The sequence below is a fragment of the Arachis ipaensis genome, chromosome B07, assembly GCF_000816755.2.
Source record: "Arachis ipaensis cultivar K30076 chromosome B07, Araip1.1, whole genome shotgun sequence".
NCBI classification, from domain to species: Eukaryota; Viridiplantae; Streptophyta; class Magnoliopsida; order Fabales; family Fabaceae; genus Arachis; species Arachis ipaensis.
In genome coordinates this window covers 8875526-8895811 of record NC_029791.2, presented here as the reverse complement: position 1 = coordinate 8895811, position 20286 = coordinate 8875526, and the positions used below count along the sequence as shown (strand labels likewise).

Below are 20286 nucleotides of genomic sequence, written 5' to 3'. Positions count from 1 at the left end.
TTTAAGAAAAATATGTTTAATATTATTTTAAGAGTAAACATATTTAAAAGAATAGAAAAAATAAAGACAAACAGAACACCCAGTTAGGAAGTGGATGAGATGGAAGATGGACAAAGGGTGAAAGGCAGAGAAAAACCTAAGAAGACTATCCATGAAGTGGTCAAACGAGATCTACATATAAATGGTCTCTCTATAGATTCAATGACATCGTTTGATTCATGTAGCCGACCCCATCTAGTGAGACAAGGCTTTGTTGTTGTTGTTGTAGAAAAAATGAATTTTATTGATATTTTTTTAATAAAAATAAGCTTTTAAAAATATTTTTATGTTTTACGGATATATCCGATATCTGATATCCGATCCGCAGATCCGATCCAAGCTTAAAAAACTACGGATATTGGATCCGATTCGATGATTTTAGTGCGGATCGGATCGAAATTTTGGCTATATCTGATTCAATCCGCGTTCACCCCTATCTATTTATTAGATGGACACACCTACTAACCAAACACTGTCTAAAGTCTCCCACAAATATTATTCTTCAATCACTTGGCTTCATGAATTATAGAGGTACATATATGGTTATCTTTTATTTGGTATTCTAACTCTTAGTATAAATTCAACAAGTTCTAATTCTTATGTTTTCTCTCTCATTGGCACTGAACATATATATTTTGTATTTGGTGTTTCTTTAGATAGCAAACTATGATTTGCTTAACTTTCTTTTGGTATGTTTAAATTTTTAGGATAGCAAGTTTTTACTTACTTAACTATAGCTTGCTTGACTTGATTTTGGTATGCTTAAATTAGATGACTATGTTCCGTTTAAGTTTAATGGCAATTACTAGTTTGATTATATCTGGTATGTTTAAAGTGGGCGATTGAATATGTTCTATCTGATGATTTTACTAAACTTTGAGAAGGGGTTGAATTAAAATGGTTTTAAACTTGTAACTTTTTTTTTATTAGAAATACAGAAATGTATTTATGTAGGAGACTTTTTGTGTTTTGTTTCTAATATCTCTAAAGAATAGAGAAAGGAAAGAGAGAATTACACATGTATCTTGAATTCTTGATTTAGTTTTCATGTCCAATGAAATCAACAACCAATCTCTACAATCATGGTAGAATTTTAACTATAATTAAATTGATTACCTGCTCCAATACTAATGAATACAATACTATGTTTTTTTTTTTTTTTTTTTTAGGTTTTAGATGATTTTTTTAATAGTTTTAAATGTTCATTTTCTTAATTTTCAGATGTTCTTTGAATGCTTGTTTTCATTTTGATCTAGATGTTTTTTATTTATATTTTTTATGTTTCTTTTCATTTGGTTTTGAATGTTTCTCTTGATAATTTGAATTCAAGTTTGCTTCAAAGAGAAAATTCAACAAAAAAGGACCCGAATGATTTTGAGCGAAAGAAGGTGGTGGGCGGCGCGGACGACTTCTGAGCGAGGGAAAGTGGTGGGCGGCACGGCGCAGCAGCATGATTTTGGACTGTGGTGTGTGGATTTAGGTTTTTTTCCCCTCCGTGTTGAACTTCTTTTGCAATCCATATACTAGTTGGCTAGTATCCGAATCAGTTTCCTTGCAAAGTTGTTATTTATATTATTTCCAAAAGGTTAAGTTCTAAGAGAATAGATATAGGTTTTGTTTGTGACAGAGGAGAAGAGAACCTGCGCTAGTTTGGTGGAGGACTGCCTCCACCATTAGCCTTGTAAGTCAGCAGTGATCCTCCCTCTCTCTCTATCCTCCCATGCTTTCTTTTTTCCCTCACTTCTTCCTCGATCCTTTCTTCTTCTTCCACCCTATTTCTTCTTTTCGTTCTCCTTTCTCTCCTCTCCGGACCCCTCTTTCTCTCTTTGCTTCGCAACGTTTTGACTTTGTTTTCTTTATGGTTCTTACTCTTCAATAACCTCGATGTTTTGATTTTTTCTTGATGAGTAATTTGTATATGGTGGTAAAGATATGTGAAAGAATACATCGAGAGTTGTTTTTCGATTGTGGAAATATTTTCGGATAGAGAAAAAATTCAAACTTTTTCATAGGAGAGAAAATATCTCACAATGTTGCAATATTTTTTTATGTAGTTCTAAAAACTAGAAAACTCAAATTTGTCTATTCAAAATTCTTTGTAGTCTGAATATTAACCCGACTTTTAGGTTTTAATTCAACATAAAGAATATTTGTTTGTCTTTTATGAAGTGAGTTATAATTTTAGGGTAAAATATATTTTTTAAGTCTATGAAATTTGTCAAAATTTATAAGAATACTCCTAAATTTTATTTTGCTTCAATTTTGTCTCTAAGTTTTCGATTTGTATCAAATATATCTTTGGCAGCTAAATTTTTGTAAAGTTTAGGACCAATCTAATAATAATTCATGACAATTATGTCTAATTTACTTGTGTTAAAAGTTATTATTGTGAAAAGTCGTCAAGGATATATTTAATGCAAATCGAAATTTTTTGAGATAAAATTAAAACAAAATAAAATTTGGAAATATTTTTAAAACTTTTAACAAACTCCTAGAACAAAAAGTATATTTTACCCTAATTTTTTTATATATATGTAAGTATTATATGAGTTTTCCTCAAATGAAATATTATCTTTTGTAAAATAAGAAAAAGAAAAAAAAAATGATCCTTAGTGATTATAGCCACTATAACCCTATTCCATTATTCAACAATTAATTTTTGGTATAACAACTAACTTTGGTTTGCCTTTTGTAGGTACCTGGAATGATGTGCTCCATCTTACCTAGAAAGCTCTACTCAACAGAAGAGAACAGAAATTTTCTTAGATACCAACTCAAGAAGTACATAAGATGTAGGATGATTTCTTAGAACATTTCACTTCCATCGAGAAAGTTCTTATAGAGATCTAATTTATTTCGATTATGTTACGTGTACAACAAAATTAGTCACCAAAATCAATCACTGGTATAAAATACAGGTTGGAATACAAATATACATTGAAAATAAATTAAACCACACATGTATTTATACACAAATACATTAGTAGTTAATTTTAGTGATTAATTTTAGTGTACTATTTTTGTCCAAAGATTTAACTTTTTATTCTTTTCGTTGCTAATAGGTTTTACTCCTAGTGGTGACATCCTCTTCGAGTACCATGGGGCTTTTAAACATGGACAATTCTCATAGCCAAGATTGGAATTTTGGTTCCCTTTGTTGCGGTGGACTAGACACTTTACTACAAGAATAAACCTCAATTGGTAATTATTAATTAACCAATCTTTTATTATGATTGAAAAAGCAATTTCATCATTTAGGTTGTTTGGAACACCATGGAATTAGAATTGTTTTTATTTCAAAATCAAATTCTTTGTTTGGAATTAATGCAAAAAAAATTGAATTGATTTGTGAATTCTATAGATTTACTTTATAATTAAAGTCAAATCTCTTCATTTTTTTAAGGAATTTGGTTGAACGTGAAATAATTTGGTGTATTTAAAATGTAAAAGGTCATTCGGCTGTCCCTAGCCGATCGCACTGGCTGGCCCTGGCCCTAGTTGATTTTGACAAGCTGACTTCTTCCAATCCATCCCACTGCGTTTATTGGTAGTGATGAAAAATTGTGTGGTAAGTAGATGATAAAAATGTAAAATTAAATTATTTAAAAATGTTATATGCATACAAAAAATCAATAATAAAATATAAGCTATTATATATTTGTATATAAATATACATGTTTAACTCATTTTCAATGTTTAATATGTATTCAATACACATTTAGTGACTGATTTTTGGCATACATATAACTAGTGGCAAATCATTATATCAATTTATGAATTAAATTAACAAAAATGTTATTTTCATATTGAAAAATCAGCCACCATATACACAAATACATGTGTATTTTTTTTTTTACAAAGATAAATGTCATTTTATTATTAAAAAAATAAAGGTATTTCTATAAGTACAAAAGAAATTGGGTTTTCCAAATCATCACCAAACGTGATTAGAAGACAAATAGCTTAAGAAAAAGTAATGTAAGAATAAAAGGAAAATATCATCATCCATCAGGTATGGCTATGGTGTTCATACAGTAAATTGCTGGCTTCTTGCACTATCTCTGGCGTTGGGCTTATTAACTTCTCAAAGACACACCGATTTTTCGCCTTCCAAGTGCTCCAACATAGTGCCACAATGAAGAGGATTTTTTGTCTACCGTCGATTTTAGTCGCTGCCTAAGATCAGGCTCATTGCTACCAATTGGGAAAGGTTTCCTCTTCTCTCTGCCATAGGTCAGGAGTTATTAAGCTTAGTCTCCACATTATTGAAGACAGAGGGCATTGGAACAAAGCATGAGAAATTGATTCATCTCTTAGCATGCATCTTGAGCAAGTGGCAAAGGTGGATGCAAACCGGCCGAAAGCTTTTCATGAAGACTTCCACAAAAAAAAAATCTTAATTTTATGAGGTAATTTCAATTTTCAAATGCTATTCGATACTCTGTTATTTTGTATATTCTGAGGCCTCGGTAAAATAGGAGAATGAAAGAACTCATAAGCAATCTTCTATCCTGATCCAACTTCATATATACCAGATTTTGTCCAGCACCAATTAACTTCATCCTCCTCCTTTGATGGTTTGATTGAAAAAAATTTATGGAAAAATTGACTCAATCAGATTTTTGTTCTAACTTCTATTAGGATTTAGTAGCACACTAACATAATACACTTGTAGATTCGGTTGGATTGTGATTGCAGCTTGAGGGACATTAAAGGGAAATGGTAGTGGGAGCCAGGGATCTTGGAAGATACGGACATTAGCATCAGAACCTATTTTTCATAACAAGCTTTCTCAATCACCTTGCGCCCTTCAAGAACAGGTCTCCAACTCCACGACGGTATGCTACATATCTCTGCATGTAAGAAATCTCTATATCTGAAATATTTAGTTTTGAGCATTTGTGAAAGTGTAGATTACTTGCCCAATAAAGCCAAATTTTGCGCCCTTAGGTCTTTGATTCCCAGTCCTCCGTCATTTTTCGGTCTCGTCATTGTGCCCCATTTAGCCCATACCATTCTTCGCTTTGTCTTTTTGACCCACCAAAATTGCGAGAGCATGCTATGAATATCAGTCAACAGCGTGTTCGAGAGCTTGAAACAAGAGAGTGTATAAATAGGAATCGCTTCCCCTACCGCTCTCAATAGCGTGTGTTTGCCACCTGAGGTCAATAAACTTTTTTTCCAATCCAGAACCCTCTTCTAAACTTTATTTTTGATAGCTCCGAAAGTTGTTTCCTTTGATTTTTGAACTATGGAGGGCAGCCCCAAATATTTGTCTTGGGATCCGATATGTTCAATATTTAGTGTCTGCACAATAGCTAGTCTTGTGTCCCGAAGTGTGTTGTGACTGAAAAAAATGGCCGACTTGTTCAAGTTGACTTTTTGTCCACTGAAACCCTCATAGATCTCTAACAATTCCAAAATGATTTGGCTTGTATTAGGTGAGCCCTTGCAAAAAAAGATTGAATCATTAGCAAACAAAAGGTGATTAATTGTTTCGCATCTTTGATTAACTTGAACCCCTTGAATTAATTTGTTTTTCTCTGCCTTGTGTAATAAGAAGGATTTTACAAAAAAGAAAGAGATATGGGGTCACTCTGTCGGATGCCCCTATTTGGCCTAAAAAAGTCGAAAGGTTGACCTTCCATAATTTCAGAGTAAGAAACAGTTGTTACCAATTCCTTAGTCCAGTTAATCCATTTAGCGTTAAAGCATAGCTTATTCATGATATACCATAAGAAATGTCATTCAACCCTATCAGAAGCTTTGCTCATATCTAATTTAATAGTCATCTCATAATCTGTCCCACTTCTCATATTTTTCAAATAGTGCATACATTCGTGGGCAATTAGGATATTATCTGAAATGAGTCTACCCTTGAGAAAAGCATTATGATTTGGGATTATGATTTTATTCATAATACCTTGTAATCGGTGAATTATAACTTTAGAAATAATCTTATACATAACTGAGGACGAATTGATCGGTCTTACCTGAATCATGTCACTGGTATCTGACACCTTTGGAATCAAACAAATTGATGTCACTTTTGGAATCAAACAAATTTGAGAATGGTTAAAACTTTTTAGAATTCTGCCACTGTGAAAGAAACTTTATAGTGTCTTAAAAACGTCAGCTTCTACTATATCCCAAAAAAAGTGGAAAAACTTAGCCGTAAATCCATCATAACTAGGAGAACTTTGAGCATGAACACTGAGCGTAGCTCGTTTGAACTCGTCCATAATTACCGGCTTTTGGAGCCTACGGTTCATGGAAGCTATAATCTTAGGCTCCAAATCCTCTAAATTTGGATTCGAATCGATCGAACAAGAAATAAAAATATTATAAAAGTAGTATTTAGCTACCTTTGCAATATCCTCCGGTTTCGATGTAATCTCATTGTCCCTCTCAACTAACCTCCAAATTCTGTTCCTTCGCACCTTTGACTGAAATTTCTGGTGAAAGAATTTGGCATTCTGATCTTTTTTTAGCCATTTGACTTTAGATATTTTCTCGCCAATAGCTCTCTTCTTTCATATATGCCAGCTCCAGCATCTCCAATCTGGTAATCTCCTCTCCCCCATTGATTCCAGCCACCCGCAACTTTTCTAGGTTAGCTTGAAGATCCTCAATTTCTTTCTGAGAGTTTGCTTTGTGAGTTATGTGCCATTGGACTAATCTATGTCTACATTCTTTCAATTTTTGGGCCAAGGAGAACATAGCCGAGCCTAATATTCCATTCGCCACACTCCGCTGGCAATTCTCTTGATATCCTCTTCTCCACACCAACGTTCCTGGTATTTAAACGCCTTTTACTATGCTAGGATTGAGGTTCGGTTTCCATTAAGATAAGAGCATGATCCGAACCTGATTCTGTGAGCCTGTGTACCACTACATTCAGAAACTTCAGCTTCCATCCCATACCAATTTAATAGCGGTCAAGCCTCTGCTTCACCAACTCCTCTCCTTGTCTTCGATTTGTCCACCTGAAAGGCCACCCCATCGTTCCAATATCCACTAATTCGTTGTTGTCAATAAAATTAATGAATGTCGAAATGGTGGTTGCTGATTTTTGGCCTCCACTCTCCTTTTTCGCTTGGCTTGTTGTACCACTTTTCCTTCTGGTTGTTGACTCATTGTTGTAAGCTCCTCAAACGGTAAGGATCGAATTTATTCCGAACAACTCAAATGGACACCAATAAACCCCCACACCTCATTGCTTTCGAACCTCTTAACTTCAGCTGCCACAAAGAATTCTCCATTGTTTATAATTTGAACATTGATGTTGTCCTTCCAAGCTAGCACAAGTCCTCTTGTCACTCTTGACGGGTTAACAATATGCCAATTTTCGTAGCCGCATACCCGAAATTTTGCTTCCACCTGTCGAGATTGGTTCTTTGTTTCACTTATGAACATAATATTGGAAGAGTGAGATTTATATATTTCTTTTAAGGAGTGAATTGTCAGGGTCTTTTCAAACACCAACAATTCTAAACTATAGTTCTCGTGGCATTTTGGATGCCATCTTCACCTTCTTTTCAACTGTATTTTCATCCAGCTTTGGAAACCCTAATAGGCATTGTTATTAGAAACCTTACCAGAGCACTTTGAAGCCGGTCTCTCTTATTAGTATATTCATTCATAAATACATGTATTATTTAACTTATTTTTAATATGTATTTTATAATACTAAAAGCTGATTTTGCTTGTTTATTTTAATATACACCTAATATTACCCAAAATAAAAACTGTCAAAACATTAAAAAAAAAACCCTTAATTTCAGATTATCTAAAACCCAACAAAATTAACCCACTGGATGACATTTTAAACTAAAGAAATCTCCAAGATCGTCTCTAACAAAAATTATTCAACTTTTTTGAAATTAAGTAATAATAAATTCTTCATTGTGTCGCTCTTATTGAACATTTGAGTGTGTAATAAACAAAAACTGAGTATTGCATCATTTGATCAAAGCATTGATTACAAGACTCTCCTATCAATCTTTACATTCTTTACTCCCAATAATTATATTCATCCTTAGAGAGAAACATGGTCAAACTTTCACATTTCCAGACCCATTCAAAAGTGGCATTTTTTTGCACCTATGAGGCTCATGTTTATGCATGCACATAGTTACCTAAATTTACATTTTTGTACCCCTAACTTTGAAACGAAAATACTCCCAACCACCTCGTTAAATTCTAAAACTTTGTGTATTTCCTTCTTTTGTAGTAGCACTTATATGGTGAGCCATTATTACTGTCAGCTTGTGTTACAATAGAGCTCTGTGGATCATTCTGCCACTGTTGATCCTCAAGACTTGGTTTATTCACCTAAGAGTCCAAATAAAATTCAGTGTTAACACTAAAACAAGATAACAAGATGGAAACAAAATGTGAATCACTTATACAATTAAGAAGACAAACAAAGATGAAAGTACCGGTGTGACTTGCTCAATGTCATATCATTTCTTCATATTTTATAAAAAATTAAAATTTATATGTCTACATATTTCGTATTAGTGTTCATCATATACTCATATTACTGATAATCCTTTTAATTATTACTCCTTTAAAAATCAACTATGACTTTAATGTAATCAGAATTTTTTTTTTTCACTCAAATAATTACCATATTTCTATTATTATTTTACAGCACATTTTTATTATATACAATTTTTTAAATTTAAAAACATGACTTATATTTTTTAAAAAAACATCAACTATAATTTTAATGTAGCTAAAATTATTATTAACAATGTTGCATAAACAATGATAGCGTCTCATCACTAATCAACTGTCTTTAAACATAAATATGAATAAATTACCATTTGTATCCATAAAATATACAGACGCTAACAAATGTATCCATATAAATCATCTTTCGTTAGGGTACTTTCGTTTTATTTTTATATGGGTACATTCGTCAGTGTCTGTATGCTTGAAGTAGAGTTCGAACCCTTACCCTCAAGGAAACAAAAGCACTCAACAACCACCTGGCCAATATGCTTCTTACTAAAATTTATGCAAATTATAATACATATAGATATTTTTCATCAAATAATTTATTTTTATTTAATTTATTTTAATTTTAATTATAAACTCACTCATTCTTAAATTAATTATATTTTTATTTAACAATAATTATAAACTCACTTATTTTTTTATAATTATATAATATCTATTAATATTATTTTTTAATAAATACTTGTAGTATATAATAGTATAATAGATATAAACTAATTAATAAATTATTAAAATTCTAAGAGTCCAAATAAAATTCAGTGTTAACACTAAAACAAGATAACAAGATGGAAACAAAATGTGAATCACTTATACAATTAAGAAGACAAAGATGAAAGTACCGGTGTGACTTGCTCAATGTCAATGGCACCATTACTGCAATGATCATTGTTTCCAGCACAATTACTGGAAAAATAAACATTCATTTAGATAAAATATTATCATCATTTCTCAAAATAGAACAGCATATTTTAATATACTATACTTATTGGCAAGAATTGTAATAATGAATATTAACATATATCAAATCCACAAGACCCCATCAAAATTTAAGCTTAGTGAGGAACTTCAATTGAATGAATGCAACTGAAATTCCAAATTTCCAATTATATTGAGGGTATAGTGTTATGCCAAATGCAACTTCTGAAGTGAAAATTGTGTATCTTTTCTTTGATCTCCTTCCAACTTGTTCACCACAGAGTATTTGATGGATCTAATGCCATTATAATCTCATTTCATGTTAGGAATTAATAAACAGAGCTGATACATACTTGTGGATTTGTGAATTCTCTCTCTCTCGTTTGTCAGTTTCTTCTGCTTGGTGTAATACTTCAGATATCAGATCACCGTCAAAATTTAACTTGTTTCCAGGCAAAACATGCTGTGTCCTTTGTTGGGACTCTGCAATATGAAACGTTAAAGATGTAGTCACTGGCACATACATTGCTATATAACAAGACACTTGGAAAGTTACAAACCTATTAACAAAACCGATTCTGGAGATGGAATCTTCAGCAGCTTCTGGCACATGATGGTACCCTGAAAATCTAAAAAAGTATTGTCCAAGAATTGCGACCTCTCGAACTCTGTCATCTTTACAAAGCCAAAAGAACCAGTCCATGTGTCTACAACACTAGGAACAGCAGGCAAAACCAGCCTCTCCACTCCCAACTGCATGAGCCTCTAATAAAAGAAAATTCAAGTTAGAAAGAAGGATTCAATGGAACTTCAAATAAAGTGTAAACTATTATAAACAATAGATATGAAAATATATATTTTTTTTTTTTGATATTACGACAATACGTGATTAAATATCTGTAAAATAACTCAACTCATTTTTGCACTATTCTCCTCTCCAGAATCATTTTATGAAATTTAATAACAAATATATAAAGACTTAGAAAATTCAATACCAAAAAAAAAAGAAAATTTGTGTCATCCCTTTGTCCTAGGTTTAGACAGATCTAGAAAATACACTGTCCTTTATATCAATCTCCATATCCAAAGACACTCTAGTTTCTCTTTGTTTTTTTTCCCTAAAAACCATTGTTGTAAAAACCGGATTGGCCGGTTCAATAAAAAAACTGGTGAACCGAATCTTATACCGGTCCGGTATTTGGACCGTATAAGGAATTGAATCGGTATAAACCGGTCAAATCCGGTCTGAATTGGTGCAAACCAGTCAAACTCAGTAAAACCGGTCCAACCGAACCGCTTAGGAGTGAAAATATTTTCAATATTTCCAAAATGCTTGAGGTAGGGTTCGAACCCTTGCCCTCAAGGAAACAAAAAAACTCCACAACCACTAGACCACTATACTTCTTAACAGCAAATTCACCATCTGCGACAATAGGAATTTCTGTCGGGACAACCACCACGGGAAAAATTTAAATTAATACACACATATTTCAAAACCGAGAATAAAGGTAAATTAATATTCACTGCATCAAGTATGATATAAATCCAAACCTTACATCATGTTATTTTGTCACTCAAAACAAAATAAGAACATGAACATCATATGTAAAAATCGGACCAGACCGACCGGTTCAACCGTCACCCCCGATGAACCGAATACTAACCGATCGGGTTCTCTAAATGATATTTACAAACTCGCGTATCTTTTCATATGTAGAGAATTTTATTATTATTTTCTAACAAATACTTGTAGTGTATAACAGTAAAAATAATAAAATATTTACTGTTCATGTTCCATATTGTTTTAAAATAACTTGATATTTTTAAAATATTAGTAAAAATATGTATTTTAAACTTTTGACTATTTTTTATTTAGGACCGAATCAACCAGTTCAACCAATAATCCAGTGACCTGACCGATTCGATTACCAATTCGGTTCTGACAACTATGCTAAAAACAATTGCAGCCATATAGATCTAACTCAGTGCCAAAGCATTCTTGTATGGCCTCAATTCAGTTATGCCAATCTTGTAAGGGCCCATATCATGTTTTCACAATTCTTGGTCTACTTTTTAATTCAATTATCCCTAGCCCAATTTTATTATCCAAAAATTTATATCTTGATTCCGCAGGGTGCTCTGCTGCATTAAAAGATTAATAATGAAGCATGATTATTCTTAACTAATGGGTTATCAATTCACAGTTTACTTTAGGTGTAAACTACAAATATTGTTTTCAAGTTTATTTATTTGTTAATTATCGTAATATTCTTTCCTATTTTCTAAAGAAATGCTATTTTGACTCATTGGTGAAGTTGGCTAAATCATAACTCTGCCGGAAAATCTTGTCATTTTTTACTATTTTTTAGCAACAGAAAGCCAAGGGAATAAGAGAGAAAGACAGAATAATTTTATCACTCAATTGGATTGTCTACACCTAGGTAGAAGTCAAAATAGCATTACTGAATTTTCTACTACTGTAATTCTCTATTATTCATTTTACAGATTCGCATCTTGGATTAGGGATGTACAAATAGGATTCCGATGCATCCAACCCAGATCAAATCTCTATCAGATCGAATTTTACGAATAATATTCGATTCACTAGGCTCTTGGATCTTTATCCAGTCCGATCTGCAAGTATATAGGATCGAATATCCTATGGATGAGACAAAACTTATTCCTTTTCCCTTTTTTATATTGGTTATCTTATCTCTACTATTTAAGAATAATTTTTGAATACTGTTTTTGAAGTAAAACATATCCAAAAGGGAAAAAAATTCATGAAAAAATTAAAAAACATTTTTTTTTTTAATTTTGAAAAGACTTGTATCTGCATATCCAATCTGATCCGGTTCAAAAATGGTCAGATCATATATCAGATGTAGAACTAAAAAATGTGTATATTTGATCCGATCTAATATGATTTTTAGAGCAAATCAATTGAAATTTTGATCACATCAGATCCAATATGAAATGTGTACACCCCTTACTATTGACTCTTTTCAGCTTCCCTCATTATTTGGAAAATGAAAATTTTGGATACCAAATGAAACTTCAAGGAACCCCCTTCCATTAATTTTATAGAGAGAAGCTCCATCTTTATTGCTCATGTAGCATTATAGTTCTTCTTTACCGAAGAAGCACAAGAAATTGGACAAGGAGGTGCATAATGTTGGGGACTTATTAGAAAGTTAGTGGATGATTAGTGGCTATGGAAGATTATGAAAGACGATGGCGAGCAAGCTTATGGTTTAGGGTTTATACCATAGTGAACTGGCCAAGTCTCTAAGGTGGTTTGATCCTAAGCATTTGAATTTTGGAATTATTTCAACAGTTGAATGCATGCAATTTGGTTTATCCATCTTCTCCGTGCACTAAGGCAATCCAAGGGGTGGTTCAACTTCGACTGGCCAGTTCACTCCAATTTTGACCACAGTTGTCTAAGTTAATAACATTTCTGGTCCAACTAAAGAACCAAACTGATGACCTCATAACCATAAGAAAATCTGTACCCCCATCCAACAGAGTTGCTGAGTTAACTTTTTAGCCTCACTGTCTCTAGTTTCTAAGTTGCCTTGTGCCAATAGTATTTTATGGAGTTGATGTTAATTTGTGTAGAGAGATCAATTTTGATGAGCTTAAAGCTTGATATACTTTAACTAAAGGTGTTATAAAGAAAAAGAAAACGAATATAGAAATATGATCATATCTTTCATGAGTCATTATTCTCTCTTTTCTGTTTCCTTTTTACCTAAAACCCACAATCTTAGAAGGGCCAGTGTGAAATTGTTTGTTTGGATCTGTATCACAGACGCAAATTATAACTAATGATTTACATGGTATTCAAAGTAAAATCTTCAATGTTTTTAAACAAATTCATCAGGAAAGTTTATAAACCAGAAAGCTAAATGGATAAAAATGAGCATGGTATATCATCGGGAGTAATATTTTTAGATTGGAATGAATCATAAAGTAATATTTAAGAAGTTATTCAAGTCTTGAGCAGTTATTTCCAGTTTAAATGACAATCAATCATAGGACAATATATTGTACAGTGTTTTCTAACAAACAATAAAGGCTTTGCAATGAATGGAGGAGAGGAGAAAAAAGAAAGGGGGGGGGGAAGGGAAATGTAGGTGCCTTGTGGCTTACCTTTTCAAGCTCATTCATCAAAATGCGGCACATTCCATGTCGACGATACTGTAATCTGGTACCAATAAGAGGCAATTCTGCTACCTTCTTTCCATAAACCCTAAAAGAATTAAATAACAAACCAGATGACCAAAACATGAGACAGGAAAGGTACTTGTAGTTCAAGATTTCAAATAGCAGTCATCAACCAAGCAAAGACTAGTAGTTGCGCAATACAGATCCCATACTCACCTAACAGTTGCTGCACTTATCAGTTCTTCATTTCTCTCCAGAAGTACGGTATAGAAACCATAGAAATTCAATCGATTAAGTGTTGACCTATAAAGTGTACATGTTTACATATCAGGTATTGGCACAGAACTATAACAATGTAGCACAATTCAGTGGCAGATATCTAGTAATCAACAAAATAAATATTATTCAAGTGAATGATACAAAAACGAACACAGGCATAAACTGAAGGATAAGAATAACTAACCATTGACTGAATAAAACATCTTCCATGAGATCTCTGGTAGACGAAGGTTCCTTTAGGGGCTCAAAACATTCATGCATCACTCTGAGTGCAACATTGAGTTTGCTGTAACTTTCTGGCAATAAGTAACCTTTAGTAGTACATGGATCACTACTCTCGGAGTTTATATATTTCACCAATGTCCAAGTTAGATTGTTAGTGCCCACTGAAACTGGCTCTCCTAGTAGCTTATGGAGACCAAAATATATCTACAAAAAGTAGAGACAAGTATGTAAGGCAAAAGGCCTTTCCAGCACCACGCATTTGATCATACAAATCTGAAATGCTTCTCTGGCACCATAACATTTGACACCACCAAAGTAAGCATCATTAACTTGCTACTAGTAAATGATCATGATGCAGGCATTATGAGAAATAAAGTTGAAGCAACTAAGTTTACCTAGATTAAGAAGTATTAACCATAAAATCTAACATAGAAGTTAGAGAAGTTTACTAGAATAATTTACGCAGCATATCGATGACAAAATGCAATTTTTGTTTGAATAGAAAGAAGTAAAACAATGCTTCCAGTTAACATAATAGCATAGCATTAAAAAAAATAAACAAATGACCTTGATTAGTATACCTTTTCACAGTCCCTTCCGCAGAACCAGTTTCTCGAGTTAGTTGCATATTTAGTTCTGAGGCACTTAAAGTGATCTGCATAAGGTTGGCATTGATGATAACAAAGCATTGCATCATTCATTTGCATAAGAAGGAAATATCAATGCATGACTATATGGGCAAAAATGGAAATTAAACATAAAAATTGGCTTACATTTATGTTCACACTGAATGCAAACAAGGAAATCTCCCTCCTTTTCTTCTATCTTACTTTTGCCACAAATTGCACATCGACATGATGGGCAAAACCAGTCACCATCAGGAACTTTCTGTACAGGAAAAAAAATGAAGGCAGCAAGAGGAAACAATTCAGTTCCAACAGCAATTGTTGAATGAAAGTGGTGAATTGAATTAAGATATCAATAACAAGATGCAACCAAATATGATGAGATTGAGGAAGAATGTTATTAGTTACCTCCACACCTAGACATGTCACATGAAATGAAGATGGACATTGATCGATATTACTTCAGTAGCACCATCGCAGGATATTTCTTTGTGAAACTGAGTTGAGACCTCTTGAACAGGAGTAACTGGTTCTTTCTGCACTGAAACTTCTTTCTGAGGGACAGTTTATAGTTCATACATTAAAAGTTAACACACAACACCAAAATTCGAAAAAACCAATAAAAATAAAAACTTTAAAAAAGATCACGTTCTTAATCAAAACAAAAAAAAAAAAAAGAAAGAATTAGGAAACCGAGTTCACCTCGACGCTTTCATTTACGTCAAGCTTTCGTTTGGAAGAAATTTTAAGCTTTATGATCAAAGGACGATTCTCCAATGCCATTGAAAGAGAACGAGAGAGAGAATGATCACACACTGGCTTTTCAGTTTCAATGGTTTAGCTGTTACAGCCGCAAAAGCATCAAATCCGAATCTGAGATCTTGAGAGAAAAACTGGTATTATCCGAATCTGATCATGATAGAAGATAATGATTCTAATAAAATTAATGTATGTACCAACTATCTACTAATAAAATTATTGCACATGAATGAGAATTATAGGAAAAGGATGCGGACCAATTCAAACTAAGTGATAAAGATAGAATAGCAAGCAGTATTAGAATACTAGATTCAGTCATTTCAATGTAAAGGTCCACTTTATTAAAAGAGCAAAAAGGCAGGAGAACACACCTTTGCAAGAAGAGTGCCAAGAAAGTGGAAAAATCGCCCTCATAAAAATTACTTCTAATCACGTCAAATATAAACCTATAGTATGATAAGATGACCTTGTCTGCTTTTAATTTTTAAGAAAACATGGCATAAATTGTTAAGGGAAGATGTCCCTGTACCCTGCTATTTATCCGGCAATATATTAAGATGCATTATGATAAATTATTTTTCATTTTCGTTCATTTTTTTAGATTATTGTTCTCTTTTCAAATATTTTAATAAATAACTTAATGGAAATTATTTCTACATAGATGGTCACATATATGCACCGAATTTAACAGGCAACCATAATCAGTAAAGACATTAAGGATTAAGGATTTTTGATGAACAAAGAATGGCAACAACATTCATTCAGCAAACCAATCCTATTCCCGTTAACTCAATTAAAAATGCATTCAAATATACCACAAAAACCCCAACTCAGAGATTCCCAATACTGATTCCTAATCCACATCAACAAATCCTACTCCCCTCTAACAAATTAACACAGCTAACAAGACCAAGAAAAGCTTGCATGTCAACTAAACGCTCATTAATGGCCTCACTTTCAATAAAGAAATCAGCAATTGAGGGGAGAGGGATCCAGTGGTGTTTACCTGCAGTTGGAGGATTGCTATTAACGGCGAGAGAGGAACGACCGGGGTTTGCGCAGAGAGAACGGGACAGGGACGTCTTCTTCCTTCCGACGATGACGAAGAAAGCCCAAGAATAATGGGTACGGCGACGCCACAGCTCCAAGCTCAGAGGTGAGAAGAAGACCACGGACAATGCAAGCTCTCGAACGTCACCGTGGTTTCGTAGTGGGCAAGAAAATAAGGATTGTGGTAGCAGCTGGCGGTGGGTTCTTTTATTTGAAAATTGAAGGAGTAGGTTTTTATTATCACTAGTGTAGTACCCGTGCCATGCACGGACATAATTTATGCATATAATTATGAATTAATTGAAACAAATTAAAAAATAACTGTTGATGACTACAAACATAGAAAATATTTAAAGAAATGAATAAGAATATATAATAATTATTTAAAATAATGAAAAGTTATGATTAATAATATTATGTATACGTATTGTTGTTAAATGTTTATATATAACAGGAAGTAATTAATTTATGTAGTTAAAACAAATTTTTAAAATAATGATGAGAAATAAATTTGTTTATGTATATATATTTTTACGACCTTCTAAACCAATATGTGAATTGAATAATAAAAAAATGAATAGTTAATCTAATATAATTTTATTAATGATATAATTCAATAATAAAGTATTATACAACTTTAAGATACATTTTGAAAGATTTCTTTGTACACATATACACAATATTTATTGTTGTTGAAGTAGATATACATGTGTTATTTTGAATCAACACTCTTAAACCTAGCTTAGATTTAACCTTTGATAAAGCAACATATAGTTGTTCATGTGTAAAAACTGGCTTGGGTAAATACAATTCAACTGTGCTGAGAGTCTGTCCTTGTGACTTGTTAATGGTCATTGCAAATGAGACGACCAATGGAAATTGCCTTCTTTGGAATCTGAAAGGTAACGTTAAATTATTAGGAATCATGTTCATGCGAGGTATTAGAACAATATCTCCTGCTTTATCCTCGGTCAAAATAACACATTCTATTACATGATTATCTAATCTCCTTACCTATAATCTTGTACCATTGCAAAGTCCATTAAATTGGTCAATATTTCTTAGTAACATAACAGGAACACCTACTTTTAATATAAGTTCATGAGGTGGTAAACCTGAGCAGTTAATTGCATTTAGTACGTCAGGAGTAAATGTATCAAGCTCTGACTCCATGCTACCTTCTTCAACGCACATGGAGTCAGAACTCAGATAAACCTTCTCGTCTACTTCAATATGCTTCATTATATGATTATTTACCTCGTGCACAACATCTAGTGTAGGAGCAAGAATGGTTCTCTCCTTGAAAAAAGTTGACTGCTTCAAATTAGTAAGTATATCAGGATATACAAATCTAATGATATTGTCAAAGCTATCAGCATTGTCCTTAATTAGAATTTCTTCTGGAATATTGACCTCAGACTCACCATCAATTGAATCTCCTTCAAGACCATCACCAATTCTAAGAAGCCATTGAGCAAATTGTTTGATTTCAATAGAATCAGATTCAGGCACACCAACTGTAAGACGCATATTCTGAGAAAGAGTAATTACTTTGCATGATGACCACAGATAAGATAAGTTAATTGTAGCTTGTACAATATCTTGTCTAGATCCCATAGGTATGACAGGTAGAATCTGTCTAAAGTCACCTCCAAGTACGACTACCTTACCACCAAAGGGTAAGTCTTCATTGTATGATGATGAAGATCTAAGTATGTCTTTGAAAGACTTGTCGAGTGCTTCATAACAAATCTTGTTTAGCATCGGAGCCTCATCCCATATAATAAGCTTTGCTTTGCAAATCAACTTAGCAAGCGGAGACCCTTGTTTTATACTACATACAGAATCTTCATGAAGTTCCAAAGGTATCTTAAACCTAGAATGAGCTGTACGACCTTTTGGAAGCAAAAGAGATGCAATTTCACTTGAGGCAACATTAAGAACAATTTCTCCTTTGACACGAATAGCTGCAGAAAGTGCCCTATATAGAAATGTCTTACCTGTTCCACCATAACCATATATGAAGAAAAAACCACCAAGGTTATTATTCACGGCTTCGTTTATTCTATGAAAAGCATTTTGTTGTTCACAGTTCATTTGGGACAACATAACTTCTAATTCGTCCCTTAGGGCAACAATATCAAAAGTTAGCTCGTCAGCTATTATCCGATCATCCAAGCCATCAATGATATCTAAATCAGGGAGAGGAATACCATTAAACTCTCGAAGTGACCTACCATTAGCTTGCAACATCATCTCAACCTTTGAAAGAGTCATATTCAGTAGTTGATCATCACTAAGCTGAATGTCTAAAATGAAGATGAAAAAGTTGTTAAGCAATTGATGATGTATTTTAAGATAAAGAATATTATTTAATCCTATAAGCGAAATTGATTTAACATGTTGAATGATATACCTGGATTAAGTGTTGAAATTCTATGTGAATATAACAAATCTTCAGATAATTGTTGGTAGCACTGCTGCCATACCAATTCAGGTCTAGATATGTTATTAGAAATCAACAACACAACAAACAGATTTCGTAAGTAGTTTCCAGACGCCCAAGTGCTTGCTTCTAGAATTGCATCAACAAATTCCTTGTCATCTTGTAGGAGTCCCAAAGCATAGCATGTTTCCTTGAATGAGTTGTATACCACACCATCCACAGTACGTAAATCAGTAAAACTCATGCATCCTCTTTGTATGTTTAACAATATTCTCATGTAATAATCCTCACCGTACCACGTGGAACATGAGTCAGCCGTCCAATAGAAAAGCCTTGTTTGCGAGGAAACCACATGCATGAATCATCTTTCCATACAAATTTTGTAGGAAATTCGCTGTATGTTAAAGATCTAGCAAAAGGATACTCACGATTAGCCAACATCCAAGCAGCTAACTTAGTAACCTTACCATCTACACGTCGAATAACATCAGCAATGTTCTCATGGTCCTTGAAAACAACTGGTTGCTTGTCAGGTAGGTGGAATGGTAGACGAATCACTGCAGGTTCTTTAAGCTGAATCTCATAACCAAATATCCGCCAAGCTGCCTCACATGCAGAAATGTAACGACAATCATTGTAGTTATGTATCTCATCAACAACTTGTTGAGAAGACCCATCACCAGATGTTTGGTAAAATGAGGCAGTAACCCTATCATTACCCTTACGGACGTACTTGAATAAATATTTAATAGAAGAAGTCTGACATGTATGCTCCACGTTAATGTGACAACCATACTTTAAGAGTAGATCAGGATTGTAAGGTACAATATAAGAATTATCCAAAATTGCATTCTTCTTAGTTATTGTATGACCATTATCCAGCCTTTTATACTTTAGGAAACCACCCTCGTCAATAATCGTTCTATTCCTGAATGGCTTTGGAAAAAACTTAGAACACCTTCCATTTATCATGCATGGACTACTGATGTTGTGCCTCCCACATGGACCATGAACCATGAACTTCTCAACAGCTGCATAAAGTCTAGGCATATTAGTCTTATCAGGGATTTCAGCAGATATCACGCTGTCAATATCATCGGGTGATTTAGGCTTATATTGTGGTTGCATGAACAACAGAATGTGAGCATGTGGTAGACCTCGTTTCTGAAATTCAACTGTGCACACATCTGTATAAATAATTGACATCAGAATACAAACAAAAAAAGTATAAGAATAATAAATATATATATA

The 20286-nt window shown here is 33.3% G+C and overlaps 3 protein-coding genes and 1 long non-coding RNA gene across 4 annotated transcripts in view; all 4 read right to left on the bottom strand.

The window, feature by feature from the left end:
• Positions 7975-15496, bottom strand: LOC107608183 (increased DNA methylation 1-like). The gene is made up of 11 exons (XM_016310055.2): positions 15483-15496; positions 15189-15240; positions 14928-15042; positions 14736-14809; positions 14114-14358; positions 13867-13953; positions 13636-13735; positions 10041-10245; positions 9834-9963; positions 9405-9468; positions 7975-8373 (listed from the first exon to the last, which is right to left on the bottom strand). Exons 1-11 carry the CDS (start codon positions 15494-15496, stop codon positions 8242-8244), a joined length of 1218 nt encoding a protein of 405 aa, XP_016165541.2. The 3' UTR covers positions 7975-8241.
• LOC110264843 lies at positions 15226-16784 on the bottom strand. Its single transcript, XR_002351100.1, has 3 exons — positions 16546-16784; positions 15483-15689; positions 15226-15334 (listed from the first exon to the last, which is right to left on the bottom strand). It is a non-coding gene; the product is annotated as an uncharacterized LOC110264843 (long non-coding RNA).
• On the bottom strand, positions 17604-19279 carry LOC110264977 (ATP-dependent DNA helicase pif1-like). The gene is made up of 2 exons (XM_021107671.1): positions 19006-19279; positions 17604-18898 (listed from the first exon to the last, which is right to left on the bottom strand). Exons 1-2 carry the CDS (start codon positions 19277-19279, stop codon positions 17604-17606), a joined length of 1569 nt encoding a protein of 522 aa, XP_020963330.1.
• Positions 19309-20286, bottom strand: part of LOC110264976 — a 4488-nt gene continuing 3510 nt past the window's right edge. Inside the window, exon 8 of the mRNA XM_021107670.1 lies at positions 19309-20222. Within this exon, the coding sequence (XP_020963329.1) occupies positions 19309-20222 (914 nt within the window). The remainder of the gene's footprint in view (positions 20223-20286) is intronic.

Bases quoted from the DNA above. Each gene is read 5' to 3' on its own strand.
- LOC107608183 (XM_016310055.2), bottom strand. The intron at 14,359-14,735 runs GTATACTAATCA...TACTTTTTGTAG, and splicing joins GCGGAAGGGACTGTGAAAAG to ATATATTTTGGTCTCCATAA. The intron at 9,469-9,833 runs GTATGTATCAGC...TTATTTTTCCAG, and splicing joins GAGAATTCACAAATCCACAA to TAATTGTGCTGGAAACAATG.
- LOC110264977 (XM_021107671.1), bottom strand. From the start codon at position 19,279: ATGAGTTTTACTGATTTACGTACTGTGGATGGTGTGGTATACAACTCA. The intron at 18,899-19,005 runs GTATATCATTCA...TCTTCATTTTAG, and splicing joins AATTTCAACACTTAATCCAG to ACATTCAGCTTAGTGATGAT.